The sequence below is a fragment of the Mustela erminea genome, chromosome 4, assembly GCF_009829155.1.
Source record: "Mustela erminea isolate mMusErm1 chromosome 4, mMusErm1.Pri, whole genome shotgun sequence".
NCBI classification, from domain to species: Eukaryota; Metazoa; Chordata; class Mammalia; order Carnivora; family Mustelidae; genus Mustela; species Mustela erminea.
In genome coordinates, this window is record NC_045617.1 from 140,733,145 (window position 1) to 140,751,807 (window position 18,663).

Consider the following 18,663-nt stretch of genomic DNA (forward strand, 5'->3'; position numbering starts at 1 on the left):
CTCAGAGAAAATGGAATGTAAGGAACAGAAACAGATTCCTCAAAATGGCTTAATTAGAGCATAACTTACACTCTCAGAATTAATGAGAGTATAAATGTATTTTTAAATAGCTTAAAGATGGGGCGCCTGGGTGGTTCAGTGGGTTAAAGCCTCTGCCTTTGGCTCAGGTCGTGATCCCGGGGTCCTGGGATCGAGTCCCTCATCGGGCTCTCTGCTCAGCGGGGAGCCTGCTTCCTCCTCTCTCTTTCTCTCTTCCTGCCTCTCTGCCTACTTGTGATCTCTGTCTGTCAAGCAAATAAATAAAATCTTTAATAAATAAATAAATAAATAAATAGCTTAAAGACAAGGTGATAAAACTTTGGTGGGAGTGAAATGCAAGAGAAGTTGAAGGTCTAACAAATGAAGAACAAAAATGACATCCATACAGAAGTGATACATAGATTAAGTGAATGTATGTATAAGAGATCCTGTTGGAAATCGGTTCACTCACAGTAGAAAACCGTATTCATGTGATCGCAGTAAATACAGATGAAGACAAAGAAATTGAAGGCAGAGAGAGAATGTAGAAGATACGAAGACACTCAAACATCACACGATCTGAAGATAATAATTGGAGTCCCCCAAGAGAGATTCTGACAAGCGCAACAGAGGTATCTTGAAAGATAAAAGAAAAATTTTCCTAGAAATGAATGAGGGCCAAACCTACTCCCGCGGATATAACATAGAACGCTCAAAACCCAAACACATCATGGCTAGGCTGTTAAACCCCAAGGATAAAGAAATAATTCTTCAGGTGTCAAACTAGAAAAAGCCAATTTTCTGCAAGAGAGAAAAAAAAAACAAACAAACCAGCTGGCTTCAGATTTCTCTGTTGGTACAGTTAGTGCCGTGTTATCTGAAAACAGATGAAGAATGTTACCAAGGAGGTTCCACTCAGCGCAGATGCTGTTAAAATGGAAAGACGACAGGGAGACGTGTCCAGACCTGAAGAACTAAAAGCAACTTTGAGATGTTTTTGAAAAAAAAAAAAAGAATTGATAATGAGGTTCGGCCAATAAAAAATCTCAGAATAATCCGGAAATGGAGAAATCGTGGTAAAATGGTAAGAACCACGAGGTGTATTTAAATGTAGCCTCTGTCCTAGAGTCTGTGGATTCATGTTCCAGCTAGACTATGAATGCTATTTAATGGAGCAAAATAAAAATAACAACTCAAAAATATGGAAGATAGGATATCAGAAATAGGAAAAGACATAGGAGTGTACTTATATTCTTATCTTTGCCAGTAAGGAGCCAATCAATACTGTCTAAAATACTGTCTAAAATGATACCATGTAATTTAAAATGCAAATACATAATTATTCCAATCTCTTAATATTATATATATTTACATACTTATATATAAATTTTTATATAGGTTTTTTTCCCTTGGAATGATCATTTAGAACTTAATAATTATTATATTGCAGAAACTTCTAATTTACCAATTCTGTCTCTTTCATCTCTACTATTCAACCACAATTAAAATGTATACTTTTTATTTTAAAAAATAGTACCTTGGTATGGTCCCATCTTTTAAAGGTCTCTGTGCATATATATCTTAAAAGATGGCACAGTGGTGTTCATCTATTTTTAATAAAGATTATAGATGTGAGACTTTTTTTAAACCTTAATATTTGTAACTTTCTGCTTTTAAAAATTATTCTAAATCCTTGTGCTTTGTCTTATGAAAATAGCTATGTGAATTTTCTTAAGAACTAGAAAAAGGGTGCCAAAATGGTCACTTGTGTGTGATACAAAAATCTGGAATCCTTTTCTTCTTGGTCCTCTTCTGTAACTTTTTAAACTTGAAAAAGTAAAGCATTAATAGTGAAGGCGCCGTGTATTTGAAACACACTCTCCCGCCTGGCTCCTTTCTTGGGGGTGGGGGGAGTTTCAGTCCAGGTAGTGCTGAAATCTCTAGATCTGTCTTAATAATTGGAGAAGCGACTGGCTCACAATGAACACAGTGTCTGGGGATGATTTAAGGGACAACTTCCTCTCCAGCAGAAGGCATAGAAGAGGTTTGGGCACACTGCAAACAGAGACAGGAGAAATACCCTTTGAAAACAACTGCGTTTGGGGCTCAGACATTTTTCAGCAGCTTTATTGAGATGTCATTCCCACAGATAACGTTCACTCTTTTAAAGTGAACAGTTCAGTGGTATTTTAGTAGATGCCCCAAGCTGTAAAACCATCATCAGTCTCTGCTTCCCGCCTCACCCCCAAAAGAAACCTCGTACTCCATTCCTCTCTCCCACCAGCCCCAGGCAAGCACGAGTGTCCTTTCTGTCTCTGTAGATTCGCTTATTCTGGACATTTTGTATCAATGGACTCATACACATGTGGTCTTTTTTGACCGGCTTCCTTCACTCAGCATGTTTTCAAGGGTCACCCGCACGGTAGCGCGGATCAGCACTTCGCCTCTTTTTAATGCCGCGTAACATCCCATTGTATGGACATATCACCTTTTGTTTATCCATTCATCCCTGGATGAACATTCTGATTGTCTCTCCATCTGAACTATCGTGAGTAATGCTGCTGCCAATATCCAGTAGCAAGGCTTTGTGTGGACGTATATTTTCAGTTTGGAGTGTGTACCTAGGGATAGATTTGCTGGATCATATGGTCATGCTTTGTTCTGAAGCTCAAACATCTAAACTTCCGTCGTCTTCTTTGTTCCTAGGCGGAGATGGTACACAGTGCTTTCCAGGCCCAGCGGGCGTTCCTTCTGATGGCCTCACAGTTCCAACAACCCCAAGAGGTAAGAGTGTATTTGGAGAGGCAGGGCTGCCTAGAGAACAGGCAGTAGTGTAAGACAGACAACAAGGAGGCAGCAGAACCATTCACTCTGAGAGTCATGCCCGAGATGAGTTCTATAGCACGTAGATATGTTTCTAATCGAGGTCATGGTGTGGAACATTCCTTCTGCTTCGTCCTCTTATTGTGGTCAAATTCCTACTGTAACATCACCTTTTTAAAATGTCAATTCATTTATGTCATCTGCAGCCTATTATTATTCTTTTATTGAAATATAGTTGACGTATATGGTGTTATATTGGTTTCACGTATAGGACCCAGTGAATTGACAATTCTATGCATTACGCAGTGATCACCACGATGGCACCATGATAAAGAAGATGTGATGAGATAGATAATTGGATGGATGGATGGATGGGTGGATGGACAGATGGACAGACAGACACCATGGAGTACTAGCCATAAAAGAGAATGTAGCCTGTTCTTTTTACTAGTCTCACAACCATTTTATAACCAAGGAAGTATTTACTAATTTTTAGTTCACATTTTGTGCTATTTTGTCATCAAAACCTATTCACATCTCTCATCATCTGTAAACTGCGTGTACGGATTTGGTTAGCTACTATTTCGTAGTGTGGGTAGGCCAAGCCAGTGCTTCTTAAATGTATTGTGTATGTGGGTCATCTAGAGAGAGTCCATGCAGTTTCTAACAACTTTTAACCTACTATCACATCGCCACATAAGGCCCAGAGTAAACTTGAATATAAACATAGTGGTGGGTATTAAGAGCAAAGTGGTGGTTGGCAGGGGTCCTTCCCATTCCCCAGGCCATTATAAACTTCCCACTTTCTAAACCAGTGCCCCCCACTCCCCACCTGGCCCAAACTACAGTCATCACATTGTATAAATAACCCCATCATGCTCTCTACCAAAGCTACATAACAATATTTTGACCTTGCCGATTGGGTTGTAAATGAAATTATCCATTAAAAAGTAGATCTATGACCAGCATACATTGCTAAATAAGAAAAAAGAATTATCATTTTGACTAAATATTCTTTTTTTTTTTAAAGATTTTTATTTATTTGTTAGAGAGAGAGAGATACAGAGCGCAAGCACAGGCAGACAGAGTGGCAGGCTAGAGGCAGAGGGAGAAGCAGGCTCCCTGCCGAGCAAGGAGCCCAATGTGGGACTCGATCCCAGGACGCCAGGATCATGACCTGAGCCGAAGGCAGCCGCTTAACCAACCGAGCCACCCAGGCGTCCCTTGACTAAATATTCTGATTCTGAAGTTTGGTGACAAACTATCTAAAAGATCATTGGAGTCCCCAGAAATTGCAGTTATGTTTGTTACAATGCAATGGAGAAATTAAGTTTGCTCATCAGCTGACCTTGAGATGGGGAGATTATCCTGGATTATTGGTGTGGGCTTTATGTAATCGTAAGGGTCCTACCATGTGGAAGAGAACAAGCAGAAGAGTCAGAGAAATCTGATGTCATGCTGCTGGCTTTGGAGATAGAGGAAGGGACCACAAGGCAAGGAATAAGGACACTGTAGAAACTAGAAAAAGCAAGGAAAGACATTCACCTGTAGAACCCCTCAAAGGAATGCAGCCTTGTTGACCCCTTGATTTGAGACCCATTTTGGACCTCTGTCTTTCAGAACCAGAAAATCATATACTTGTGTTGTTACAAAGCCACTACATTTGTGGTTAATTTCTTGCCCCGTAATAGAAACTGTAAGCCCCAGGGAAATACGGCAGCATTCTCACTGGGATGGCAAACACCGAAAAGTCTGACAATGTCACATGTTAAGGATGGGGAAGACGGGAGGTCTCATGCTATGCTGGTGATGGGCGATAAATTAGTACATTTTCTTTGGGGAAAAAAATTAGTGAAAAAAAAAAAGATAGTTGGATATTCATTATAATATAATAGCTTAAGTTGACTAGCTCCCTTTAAATTCTGAAACAAACTCCCGAAATGAAAAAGTTTTGCCGAGGATCTTGAGAAACTTTGACTTTCAGGGGAGGAAGCTCAGCTCCATCAAGGGGCAAGACCCGAGACCCCCAGCCCTCCCTGGAACAGCTGTCGTGCAGTGGAATCACCCAGAACATTTTTTTTAAAATAGCAACTCGTGGATCTCACTTCGGAAGGGTCTGGTTTGATTGGTCTGAGGTGTGATCTTGGCCTTGAGGGGTTTGTGGGTTTCTCGGGAAATTCATACTTGTAGCCAGAGCTTCCGTGGATCTGTCACTTCCCTCGTGTGACATGGGGAGTCAGCACGTGGCCCAGGCAGGCAGCTTTGTAAGGTTGGCGAGATCGTGTACTCTGCTGTGGTTTCTTTTCCCTCCCTGGCCTTCTCAATCCCTGCTTTTTCTCCCCTCTTCACAAAAGAGAAAAGTGAAACTGGAAAATCACAATGCAGTGCATTCTAGGTACAGCCTTAGCGCAGCTTTCCTGTGATTAAAGTGGGATACGTGACTTCAGTGCATCACTGGGAGTCTTAGATGGAGGGGAGAACCATGACTTTTCTTGCTGGTGGCCCGCCCACTCGATCTCTTTTCTAAACACAAGAGACCTCTCCATTGGCCTTGCAGGCCTTACACATAGAAGTCACTCATTAGGGGCGCAGTGGGTTAAAGCCTCTGCGTGGCTCAGTGGGTTAAAGCCTCTGCCTTCGGCTCAGGTCGTGATCCCAGGGTCCTGGAATCGAGCCCCACATCGGGCTCTCTGCACTGCGGAGTCTGCTTCCTCCTCTCTCTCTGCCTGCCTCTCTGCCTGCTTGTGATCTCTGTCAAATAAATAAATAAAATCTTTAAAAAAAAAAAAAAGTCACTCATCAAATATTGGGTGAATGAGGACAAGTAAGCACACAAATGAATGCAGTGGAATCGTGGCTTCCCCAAATGAGCTGTAGTTGGGGACACGTGTGGCTGTGCAGATTCCTGGGTGTAGCCACTGTAGTTCCCCCCTTCTTACCCTATTGCTTTCTTGGTAAAAGGGGGTCGCACCCAGGAAGTGTTTTCTATAGCACTCACCACAGTGCTCCAGCAGGCCCAGGGTGGCACAATGCAAAGCCATTTTTGGATGTCCACCTCCATTTCTGTCCCCTACATCTCTTTTTTTCTTAATAATTTTTTTTATTATTTTATTTTTTATAAGCATATAATGTATTATTAGCCCTTAGACTAATTAGGGGTACAGGTCTGTGAATTGCCAGGTTTACACACTTCACAGCACTCACCATAGCACAGACCCTCCCCAATGTCCATAACCCTACCACCCTCTCCCTACCCCCTCCCCCCAGCAACCCTCAGTTTGTTTTGTGAGATTAAGAATCTATTATGATTTGTCTCCTTCCCAATCCCTTCTTGTTTCATTTATTCTTTTCCTACCCTCCAAGCCCCCCATGTTGCATCACCACTTCCTCATATCAGGGAGATCATATGATAGTTGTCTTTCTCCGATTGACTTATTTCGCTCAGCATAATACCCTCTAGTTCCATCCAAGTTGTCGCAAATGGCAAGATTTCATTTCTTTTGATGGCTGCTTAGTATTCCATTGTGTATATATACCACATCTTCTTTATCCATTCATCTGTTGATGGACATCTAGGTTCTTTCCATAGTTTGGCTATTGTTTTCCCCTGCATCTTTATCCACAGCACTGTCCTAGCACGTTCACTAGACAGAAAAGCAGACTGGAGAGGTCATCAGCGCAGTGGTAAATATGGTAGTCCACAGCCAGGCCTTGACTTTCCCCGTGTGTGTTCTAGAAGATACAGCACAAAGGAAATCACCGTGAACAGGTGGAATTTCTCATAACAATGATGTGTTATAACCATCCCCATCTTCCTCTCGTCCTTCTTTTAGGAGAATAATAACTCCTGTAATTTAATTCGCTGGTTTGTGGCAGTAGCTCCAAAACATTAGTGTGTATGAGAATCACATCTGGGGTTGTTGAAACACAGATTTCTGGGCCCCTTTCATAGTGTCTGATTCAGGAGCTCTTGGTCGAGACCCAAACATCTGCATTTCTTTAAAAAGTTCCTGTGTGATGGCGAGGTAGCCTGTCCAGGGACCACACACCTGAGAAACCTGTGGAAGGTGGGCTGCAAATTTATTTTAGATGCTTTAGGCTCTCATTTCCAGTTGCCTCTTGGTCACTAATTCTCAACTTTAATCTTCCTTGGAATCACCTGAAGGTCTTGTTGAAGGGCAAAGTCTGGTTTAGTAGATCTGGGGTAGAACCTGAGAGTCCCATTTCTAGCCAGCTCCTGGGTAATGGTAATACTGGTCATTTGTTGCTAAACTGTGAACAGCAAGAATGTAGACATCACCACCTGACATCCTCACAAGCACAAAATCCTGTAGTAGTCAAATATCCAACCTTTGCTCTTTCCTCCTGACATTTTCGTATCAAAGCAGGCAGGGTTATGCGGCAGTAACAGACATCTTCCAAATCCTAGTGACTCACAATAGCAGTGGCTTATCTCTTACCCCCACTACATGGCTGTTACAAGGTGGCTTACTTTCTACTGGCTGAATTACTAAGTAATGACTCCTATATTTATTTCCTTAGAGTTGTAATAGGGATCTAGGAGAAAATGGTAGAGAATGAATCTTTAGTAGGAGTTTCAGGCATTGGGAAGGGAAAGTATGTTATTTCGTGTGTGTGTGTGTGTGTGTGTGTGTGTACATAATTAACTACTTTATTATTTGAGGAAAGAATACTATGGATTCCCTGTAGCATATCTCCAGGGGCATCATAGTTGATTAGTACTATTTTTTTATGTTTATATATGTGTGTATGTGTGTGTGTATATATATATTTTATTGTGTTATGTTAGTCACCATACAGTACATCATTAGTTTTTGATATAGTGTTCCATGATTCATTGTTTGCCTATAAAACCCAGTGCTCCCTGCAATCCGTGCCCTCCTTAATACCCACCACTGGGCTAACCCATCTCCCAACCCCTCTCCCCTCTAAAACCTCAGTGTGTTTCTTGAAGTTCATAGTCTCTTATGGTTCTTCTCCCCCTCCAGTTTCCTCCCCCGCCTTCATTTTTCCCTTCCTTCTAATGTCCTCCGTACTATTACTTATGTTCCACAAATAAGTGAAACTGTATAATTGACTTTCTCTGCTTGACTTATTTCAGTTAGCATAGTCTCCTCCAGTCCCATCCATGTTGATGCAAAAGTTGGGTATTCATCCTTTCTGATGGCTGTGTAATATTCCATTGTATATATGGACCACATCTTCTTTAACCATTCATCTGTTGAAGGGCATCTCAGCTCTTTCCACAGTTTGGCTCTTGTGGCCATTGCTGCTATGAACACTGGGGTGCATATGGCCCTTCTTTTCACTCCATTTGAACCTTTGGGGTAAATACCCAGTAGTGCAATTGCAGGCTCATAGGGTAGCTCTATTTTTAATTTTTTGAGGAAACTCCACACTGTTTTCCAAAGTGGTTGCACCAACTTGCATTCCCACCAACAGCGTAAGAGGGTTCCCCTTTTTTCACATCCTTGCCAACACTTGTTGTTTCTTGCCTTGTCAATTTTTGCCATTCTAACTGGTGTAAGGTGGTATCTCAATGTGCTTTTGATTTGAATCTCCCTGATGGCTAATGATGATGAACATTTTTTCATGTGTCTGATAGCCATTTGTATGTCTTCATTGGAGAAGTGTCTGTTCATATCTTCTGCCCATTTTTTGACTTGATGATTTGTTTTGTGTTATTTGAGTTATTTGTGTTATTTGAGTTTGAGAAGTTCTTTATAGATCTTGTGGCTATCAGCCCTTTGTCTGTAGTGTCATTTGCAAATATCTTCTCCCATTCTTTGTTTTGTTGACTGTTTCCTTTTCTGTGCAGAAACTTTCTATCTTGAAGAAGTCCCAAAAGTTCATTTTCACTTTTGTTTCCCTTGCCTTTGGAGATGCATCTTGAAAGAAGTTGCTGTGGCTAATGTTGAAGAGGCCTGTGTACTCATCTAGGAGTTTGATGGATTCCTGTCTCCTACTGAGGTCTTTCATCCATTCTGAGTTTATCTTTGTGTATGGTGTCAGAGAAACGTTGATTTCCATTCTTCTGGATGTAGCTGTCCAAGGGAAAATATGTGATTTCTAACTCACAAGCATAAAAAACAAAGTTCAGGGACACATTAATGACCAGGCCACCAGACCTAGTCGTGGGCCTATTCCCTTACTCACCATACAAAGCCCTTTACACAGACACCACATGCAAGAAGAACCACCCTGCACAATCATTTATAGGAGATGTGTGTCAAAATAAAACCTTAGAAGACATCAACTTGAATTGGGAGATGTGGGGTTTTTTTGGCCTTGAAACATCTCACATAACCTGGGAGAGATGTGAAACATGAGCTAAATTTAATCATCTCCACTCTGGGTGACCCCAAAACTCTGCCCTGAACTGAAGATATAATCTCCAGTAGACCAGTGCCTCTGAAGCCATGCATAGGTATCACCCCCAAGGAAGGCTATCACCACACAGGAGGTTGCCCTCCCAGCTCACCCCCTATAGGCCTGGTTAACTTGCAGGAGCATTTGGTAAGCAGTGGGGTGATGAACTGTAGCTGCTGTGGGTAACTACAGTAGGCATTCTTGTTCCCTCCCAGATATACTTTCCTTATTTTCTCTAACATTTCTCATGCTACTAAGACCGGACAATGAAATGGGGTGTGTGTGTGTGTGTGTGTGTGTGTGTGTGTGTGTGCACGCACACTCAAATGGAATTAATGTCCATCAGTACATTAATCCCCCCATCAGTACATAGGGAAAAAATTAACTCTAAGTTTCCAAGGTCAGGGAACATGGCTTATAGTCATTGGCTGCCACTATGGACTTTATTCTATGGAAAAGACCGGAAAGTCTGGGTTTTTTGTGCCTCTGGAAGTGAGAGAGAGAGAGAGAGAATTTATTCTGATTGCTTTTCTTTTCTATCTCTATTTGGACTTGCACTTTGAAAGGAAATATGTATAGAGCAGGAATCTAGAACTGATGGTTTGTCCTTTCATTGTTTATACAGTCTGAAAATTAGAAGGAAAGGGAGATGAGAGACTCTTCTGGCCACTCCTCCATCTATGAGTGAATATGCATGGCCCCACCTGGTTTCTGCTTAAAGCACTCATTTAATGGGTTTTCTTTTCTTTTTTTTTTTTTAAGATTGTATTTATTTATTTGAGAGAGAGAGACAGAGAGAGTGAGCATGAGCAGGGGGAGGGGCAGAGGGAGAGGACCTTGAGGTCACAACACGAGCCAAAGGCAGGCACTTAACCGACTGAGCCAGGCAGGTACCTGTCACTTAACGTATTTTTTAACACATGAAGAAGGAATCTAATTTATTAATAACTTGTTCATCTTAAACTAAGCAAGAAAGCTTCATGTAGTAACCTTAGGACTTTAGATAATTACATGGTTCATGACAGATCCAGACTGCTAGTGGGTATAAATACATTTGAGGCTTCCATAAAACATATTAATTTGTGAGGGTCATCAGCAGTAGAAACTTTGGATGTGGATCTACTCAATAGCAATCTAAATCCAAATGCTAAAAACAAAAATCCAAATTCAAGATAAACAAATTCATCAGCGTCTCCTTAAATTGGAGAATCTACTCTTTCTTTCTGAGTGACCACCAGCAAACTAATCTGGTAGAGCCTACATTATGTTTATGCTGAGCCATTCTAACCAAACCAGCGTGTTAAGTTGCCCACCTGAGGGAAGAGAAAGTTAAATTCAGCCCATGTTTCCTTCTCTTTAAAATGCGGGGAGCTTCTGGCTGGCTCCGTTGGTAGAACATGTGGACTCTTGATCTCAGGGTCATGAGTTCGAGCCCCACACTGGGTGTGGAGCCTACTTAAAAAAAAAAAAGAAAGAAAGAAAATGGGGATGACCATTGCTACTTCAGAGAGGAATTGTGAGAATTAAATGAGAAAAAGCATGGGAGTGTCAGGGGACTGAGTAGAAGAATTTGGTGTTAGTCAAGGGAGTCCAACCACTTTAGGAAATAGTCTCCAAATCTCAAAGACATACTATAGTGGACATTTTTTTCTTGCTCATGAGAGATCTACTCTGGTGGTTTTGTCTGCCAGTTTTCTACACGGTCATTCAGGGATCCAAGTTTCTTTTATCTTGTGGTCCCACGTCCTATAGGTCCTCAGCCATTAAATTGGAAAGGAGAAGGCTGGACCATTCCTGGGAAGGTTTGATGGGCCAGGCCTGGAAGGAGCATATGTCACCTCCACCTTCATTCAGTTCCCTGACCATTCCCGCTCCAAGGGATGCTGGGGAAATGTCATCACCCTATATGCCAGGAAGGAAGAATTCTTAGGTTTGAGGGTTGTCTAGCCAATCAGCCAGCATGAGTATCTTGGTTTGGCTAACATGAAGTCTAGCTCAGTGGGAAAACATTGTCTTCCTAAACACTCATTTGGGTTTTTCCAAATTAATCCCCCAGTAACCATCCAAAGAAGGACAAGTAAACTTTCAGATGGTTTTATTGTATCTGGATATATATAGAGAGAGCTAAAGATGTAGATACATGTACATAAATATCTTAAAATTTTTTTTATTAGACTGATTTCATCCTTTTTCCTCTGTAGTGTTTTACCCTAACTACAAGGTGTCAAATTATGGTCCGATATTCTAACAGGCCAAACAAAACAGTTACGTGACTTTGATCTCAGAGCATGCCTTGGGTGAATTAGGTGGTACTGGTGGCAAGTCTGGAAATTGTAGAAGAAAAGCAAACGAGTGAACAATGCCAAGCTCACAAGTGTTCCCTAAGTCCATGCCCAGAAAATGTCACCGCGTTGCTCAATCGAAGTTGCTTGATTTTCTTGAGAGATTTGGCCATGATTAATGCTGCTAAGTTCTATTGTTAGGGGGCATATGACAGATAACATAATGCAATAAAGTAATTCTGGCCCTAATGTAAAATGAATGCCTGCTTTAAAATATTGCTATAAAGCTCCCCCACCCCGAGGACATTTAGAAATCAAGACATCAAGAAAATATTCTGCTGAGTAACCATTGTTAATATATGTGCCAAGCAAGTATTTCCAATGGACTTTTAATATACAATTCTACATTTATCTTGAAAATAGAAAAAAAGCCAGAAGAGAAATAAAAGATATAAAAAGTTTCTATTCTTTGTATCAAACTCAGCTATGTTTTCATTGAGTAGTGGTGTCTCCCCTTGTGACCTGGGCAGAGGAACACTTCAGAATCTAATCAGCGGCTTACCCTATAGCCTTTTCCAAATTAACTCTATATTCACACTTGATAAATATGCATAAGTTTCTGCTCTTTCTGATTTGCTAAATGGACCGGTTCTCTCTTCACTACGAACTCAAAGGCAACCATAGGCAATAATCTCTGGAGAAGCATATAGACGTAAGTCCAACTAAAATCTTCCAACTAAAAACTTCATTGCTTGCTGGCACCCTCCAGGTTGCTTTCTTGTAACCAGCAGCTTTCTGAGTTGCATTTTGTGTTGTAGCTGGAGAAGTGGGGGCAAAAAGAAGCCTTTGCTTTCCGTGTGAGCCTTTCCATGGCAAGAAAATTAACCCGGTAATTAGCACCACTGCCCCTCCCAATCCAACCAGCGTGTGTGAAGTCTGGACATGGATGCCAGTTCACAAGAAATAGAGCACCAGGGAAGGAAGGGGAGGAAGAGGTTTGTGTGATATCATCAGGGTCTGCTTGAGCTGACAGCCTGAAGCTACCCAGTCAGTGCTGAATGCCCACAGGAAAGCTAATCATTAGTTATCAGGATGCAGAGAGGAGGATAATCAGAAAGGAGAGTAATTCTGTCATTCTTCCGCCCAGACTGTTTATTTTAGCAACATAAAGCTGTGAATGGGCCTGTGAGTTAGTAGCTTTAAAGGTATTTAGAAACCCAGGACTTTGGAGGCAGAAAGGATTTGCTAAGATCCTGTCCTGTTGGACATCACTCATGGTGACTTTTTTTTTTTTTTTTAATCTGATAAGGCACATTAGCTCATCTCTCTTTTTGTAAGACATGAATTAGATAATGAATGGCTGCCCAAAGGAAGTGAGGTGGTTATCACACACAGGGGATTTGGGGGATTATCTGGGGGGTAAAGGTTAATAAAGAAGGATAACAGTCCTTTGTTTTATCAACTATTTCATATGAAGTTTGTGCCATTCCAGACTGCCTTGAAGGCAAATTCTCCATCAAGGCCAGAACTCTGTGTATGTCCAGGGAAATGTTTCTTTCTCCTTCTGTCCAGTGTTGGGATCACTTTGCATCTTTAATGAAATAGTTACTATTTACCATTCTCCATTGTGAAGCTAAATATTTGGTTGCTGGGGCGCCTGGGTGGCTCAGTCCTTAAGTGTCTGCCTTTGGCTCAGGTCATGATCTCAGGATCCTGAGATCGAGCCCCGCATTGGGCTCCCTGCTCAGTGGGAGGCCTGCTTCTCCCTCCCCCACTCCCCCTGCTTGTGTTCCTTCTCTTGCTCTCTTTCTCTCTGTCAAATAAATAAATATTTGGTTGCTAGTCACCATAAATCTGCTGGGAAAAAAAACAAAAACAAAAAACCTTGCAGGCTTTTCTTACAGTACTTGAATCAGAAATTAATTTAAAAACAAGTGGTTGAGTCATTCGACAGACCTTTTAAAAAACCACAAGTGTCTTGGCCTGCAGATTTGCCATTGCGCACGGTTTTGGGAGTCTGGGCGGGAGCCCCCTTTGCAAGACCCTGCTTCTGTCAGCGTGTCCCAGGCTGTGTGTGTGGACAGAGCGGACCGGGAGAAGGTAACTGCAGCTGGCATTCCAGTTTGGGCGCGCCGTCATAAATTACTCTGCAGAGGGCATGGGCCATTACTTTTTATGGTCATGTTCTATATTTGTATGTGCCGGGGGACGGATCACATGATAAAACCATCATTTGATATTAGTGTTTATGTGCACCGACAAGCGAGAGGGCTAGATGTAAGCTTCACTGTGCAGTACTTTTAATTTGTGCAGTTGGCTCTTAATTGAAAACGCAGGGGCTTCCCTAAGTACTAACACTACAGATAATCCAGAATAAAGTTGACGTAGTCGTCCCTGGAAGACAGGTTACCACCATCCTTTCTGAAATGCCCAGTGCCTTCCAGAGGTTGTAAAACTTAAATTTTGAACATGAGCAAGTCAACCCTGCTGGAAAAATAAGCTAAAAATTCACCGATTTGCATCTTCTAGCCCCTCTCCTAACTTGAGCAAGAGAGCATCTTATGAATAGCAATTTATTTTGAAGGAGATGCATTTCCCAGACATGGAGAGAGAAAAACACACACAGGCTTTTTTCCTTTTCTTTCCCACATTGTTTCCCCCGCTGTAGCTTCATACCTGGGTTTGCAGTGGCAAACACCTAGAGAATGTACTTCTTCCAGGGCGCCTGGGGGGCTCTTTTGGGTAAGTGTCTGCTTTTGGCTCAGGTCATGATCCCAGGGTCCTGGGATCGAGCCCCGCATCGGGCTCCCTGATGCACGGGGAGCCTGCTTCCCTCTGTCCCCTCCCCTTACTCATGCTATCTCTCAAGTAAATAAAATCTTTAAAAAAAAAAGAATGTACTTCTTCTTAAATGATTATTTCTTTTTACAAGTTAAACACGAAGAAGACGTTCTTGTCAGGTTTTGGCAGCTTGGCTGTTGTGAGAACTCGTGTGTTTGTATCCTGAATCACTTACTCCATCAGGTGGCCTGTGCGTAGTTGCTTCGGATCTTCATTACGGCCCATTCACCTAACGTACTTGGGCCTTCTTTCATTTTTATTTCTTTGGGACCTTTTTTTTTTTTTTTTTTTTTTTTTTAGCCCAACATTTACTGAATCCCAGCTATCTAGCCATCATAGCATTTGGCACTTCTGTACCTACCCTCAGCTCATTTCTATGTGAAAATGTATTTTGGAAGAGCACGTTGTGAGTGCTGCTGTTTGTCCTGATTCACGGATTCCTGTCATTCACGCAGGTCTCAGCTGTTACCACACTCCTGACCCCGGTACGACCACCATTCCAGGTTCCCTGCCCACTCTCCTCTATGAAGATACTTACCATGTCTTCTTCTTCTTTTTTTTTAATATTTTATTTATTTATTTGTCAGAGAGAGAGCACAAGCGGGCAGAGAGGCAGGCAGGGGCAGAGAGAAAGAGGCTGAGCAGGGAGCCCAATGCGGGACTCGATCCCAGGACCCTGGGATCATGAGAGCCGAAGGCAGTGGCTTAACCCACTGAGCCACCCAGGCATCCCTAACTATCCCTTCTGATGGTCTCTTCATAGCTTGCAACTTCCTGAGCGCCTGTAGACTAGTTTCTGTCAAAGCACAGGGAACTTCATACTTTTTATTTTTTCAGAAACATTCCCCTGTTATTTTTTATGCGTATCTTCCATCCCCTCAACAAGATTCGAAGAGCTTCAGAAATCTTTAGAGTTGATGTCTCTTTGCTTTTAGGACGAAGTGTGGTCCTAACTATATATATATTTTAAAGATTTTATTTACTTAAACTTGAGAGAGAGAGAGAGAGAGAGAGAGAGCACAAGCAGGGGGAGCGGCAGGCAGAGAGAAAGGGAGAAGCAGGCTCCCCACTGAGCAGAGATCCCAACATGGGACTAGATCCCAGGACCCTGGGATCATGACCTGAGCTGAAAGCAGATGCTTAACCAACTGAGCTACCCAGGCACCCAGTCCTAACCGTATTTTATTTGAGGTCTAATTTGCTCAGAAGGGAGGCCCCAAAAGAGCTCGATATGTGGAGGTCTGTTTGGAGGGGATTGAGATACCACTGAAGGGTATAACTGGGAAAATATAAGTCATGGGTCAACCATGTAGAATTAGCCTTGAAAAAAGTATTCTAACGGATTTTGGGGGAAGGTAAGTTAGAGGAAGAGCAGGTGATACGGTGTTGGTAAGGCATTTTATTTCAAAAATAACCACTTCCTTTATCTACCCTTTCACAAAATGAGTGCCTTTGAGGCCTACCACAGAGTGGTTCGTTCTTGGGTTGTGTGGAGCATTTAATGACAAGAAATGATCACAACCAGATTTGGGTGACAGATGTAGCTCAGGCATTCAATGATTCTAGAATATAGGTTCTGGGAAGAATGAGCTGATTAAATTCACAGAGGCTGTGGAGATCCAGCTGGCCTGATATTTAAATGCTAGTGAAAAATGTTCCAATTAGATGGCTTCTTCTCAGTTCAGAGTTTTCATGTAATTGTGAAAAACGGTCCTTGAGGCTGTGAAGTTGTCCTAAGTGTCCACGGTCAGCCCTCTGAAGCTGGTCACGATGCATTTGGAACCAAAGGCTGCAGTGCAGAATTTCCAGCTTTATCCCATCTCTGCCCTGAAGGAGTCTCTCTACAGAATAATGGGCTAAACATCCCACAAATTGGATTTAAGTGATTCGGACAACAGGAGTACCATCATTTTTTCTATGGTAGACTGTGTGCAGGATTCCTCTTGGAAGGTCATAAATTGGATTCTGTTTTCCCATAGGAACAGGGATATCATTTGCAACTTCATATTTTACAAACTTGACAGCAAATAAACCACAGACAGGACAAACTGTACATCATAAAAGCCCAGATACAACTAAAACATTAGAATTATTTAAAATGGGAAAATGTGGCTCCAAGTCCTGTCGAGTGGTCATAAATATACTGTTCACTTTAATTACAAGTCCCAAATGAATTCTAACTGCATAGACAGCTCATAAAAAAGTCCATATCATAACTTACCTATCTGAAATTGACGGTAGCTATAGTAGAGATTCATCAGTAATGATCTTGCTTGACTTTATAGAATTTGGAGGGTCTTGCTTTTTTGGTAGAAATATGCTGGATAATCCACATCTTTAAAGGACATTGTATGGGAAAATGAAAGGTCTTGCCTTTTCTTTTCCTTTCTTGACAGCATTTCTCTGGCCCAAAGACATGCAGAAACCTTCTGTAATTCTCTAGGACGATCCTTGAGATTGAAGTTTCCTTTTCAAAAATAGCAAACAAAGACTCACAGCCTTCAGAGAGCTTACCAAGAAATCCATTTGGGACCATTCTTTTGGCCTGATTTTCTCAGTCAGCTTTTCTTTGTTGTTCCATCTCCCCAGATTTAAGCAGGGGTAGGCACCTGGGTGGCTCAGTCGGTTAAGCATCTGCCTTCAGCTCATGTTATGATCCCATGTGAGTCCCCCATTGGGCTCCCTGCTCTGTGGGGAGTCTGCTTCTCCCTCTGCTCATGCGCTTCAAATAAATAAATAAATAAATAAATAAATAAATAAATAAATATAATCTTCGAAACCTTTCTATAAAAGAGAAAACGATTTAAGGTGGGAAAGGAGTCCAAGAAGAGCAATGAGAGGAACGTGAGAAAGAGGATAGAGAAAGGACAGTATCCCTGTGGTTGATCAGTTAAAAGCTGGGGACGGAGCTGGGAGCCAAGCGTGTGGCTTACACCTTAGAACTTTCTAGCCCATGATGCCTCTGAACCACTTGGCTCTCAGTTTCTTCTTTGTACCTTTGTCCACCGTCTGTAGCCTCCAACATGGGGGAAGGAAATCGTTGGTATTACTCAATAAGAAGGCAGGGGTGGAGCTGTAAGATATGGGGCCACCTGTGCTGTTCCAAGATGTCATAGAAACACTTTAACTTCCTTTGATTTGTTTTTAATGTCTTTATTTTGAGTCGGGTTACCCCCCACTTAGGGGTTTTCCCTATATTCATGGAGTCTTCATGGTCTTATGTTGTCCCTGGCGCAAAATCTGTTTGATTGTTGATATAGGTAGTGAGTAATCACTTAGTCCCAGGGAGGGTCTAAGATAGTAGCATGTGATTATCGGGGGGTTCTGAGCAATGACCAACCCCGGCTCCCAGTGCCCAGTGCCGATAGTAGGTGTTCTGTAGGGCAGAGTGAGTAAACCACGTAAAACCACCCAGGCCCTGGATATTCAGAGCCTTAAAACCTTCCTCTCTGAGAGCCTTCTTTTATCTTTGTGTTTGTGGAAAAAATACATAGAAAGTCAACCCTAGTCACTTTTTACAGATTTTTTTTCCATATTTATGGAATGCGTGTTTTCTAGCAAAAAGGAGATTCACACTCAACAAGATCATTGTGAAAGGCCTTAGCGTGATTATCCCTGCCTGTGGATTGGTTATGAACAAATACACTTATTCCCATGTAGATAAGGAATAAAACACAGAATGATTACTTGTCTGGTATCCTTCAGTAGAGCCAAAAAGTAGAAAGCCAAGGTTTTCCAGTTCTGAGCATGAATGTATCATCCCAATCTCTCTTTGGTTTGTTTTTTGTTTTGTTTTGTTTTGTTTCTTTAAATGCTAATTAAATTTTATTCTTCCGACCTGAACATCAAGATAACTGGCTTATATGGTTTTCCCAGTAGATATCACTACAAATTTCACCAGTGAGCTATTCAGTTGCTCTGAGATGCTTTATGTGGTTTTAATCTTGTTTGGATTGTCCAAGTGGAACATTTATTTTACTATCGATGGGACCTAGAGATCGATTTCTTCCACTTAAAAAGAGTACTTTTGCTGACTTTTTCTAGAACCTGTCAATTTTCAAACACCATGCTGTAAGGACTTAACAGCACTTGACATTCTCCTCAGTTCTGTGTCAAAGGAATTTTTCTGCTCTTTGTATATAACATAACTAAAAATTTACATTTTCTCTTATCACCCTAATCTATGTATTTGTCATTGTAGTAGACATTCTGTATTAATTATATATGACATGATTTGATTAGGCATTCTATTTTTGAGTTACTTTTGGTTAATCATAACCAAAAGATCTGTTATGATCTGTATCTTCCT

The 18,663-nt window shown here is 41.6% G+C and overlaps 1 protein-coding gene across 2 annotated transcripts in view; it reads left to right on the forward strand.

Moving 5' to 3' along the window:
* Nucleotides 1-18,663, forward strand: part of CAP2 (cyclase associated actin cytoskeleton regulatory protein 2) — a 138,468-nt gene that overhangs the window by 57,278 nt on the left and 62,527 nt on the right. For both annotated transcript variants that reach the window (XM_032341181.1, XM_032341180.1), the window contains exon 4: nucleotides 2,725-2,802. In XM_032341181.1, coding sequence (XP_032197072.1) covers nucleotides 2,725-2,802 — 78 coding nt within the window. The remainder of the gene's footprint in view (nucleotides 1-2,724; nucleotides 2,803-18,663) is intronic.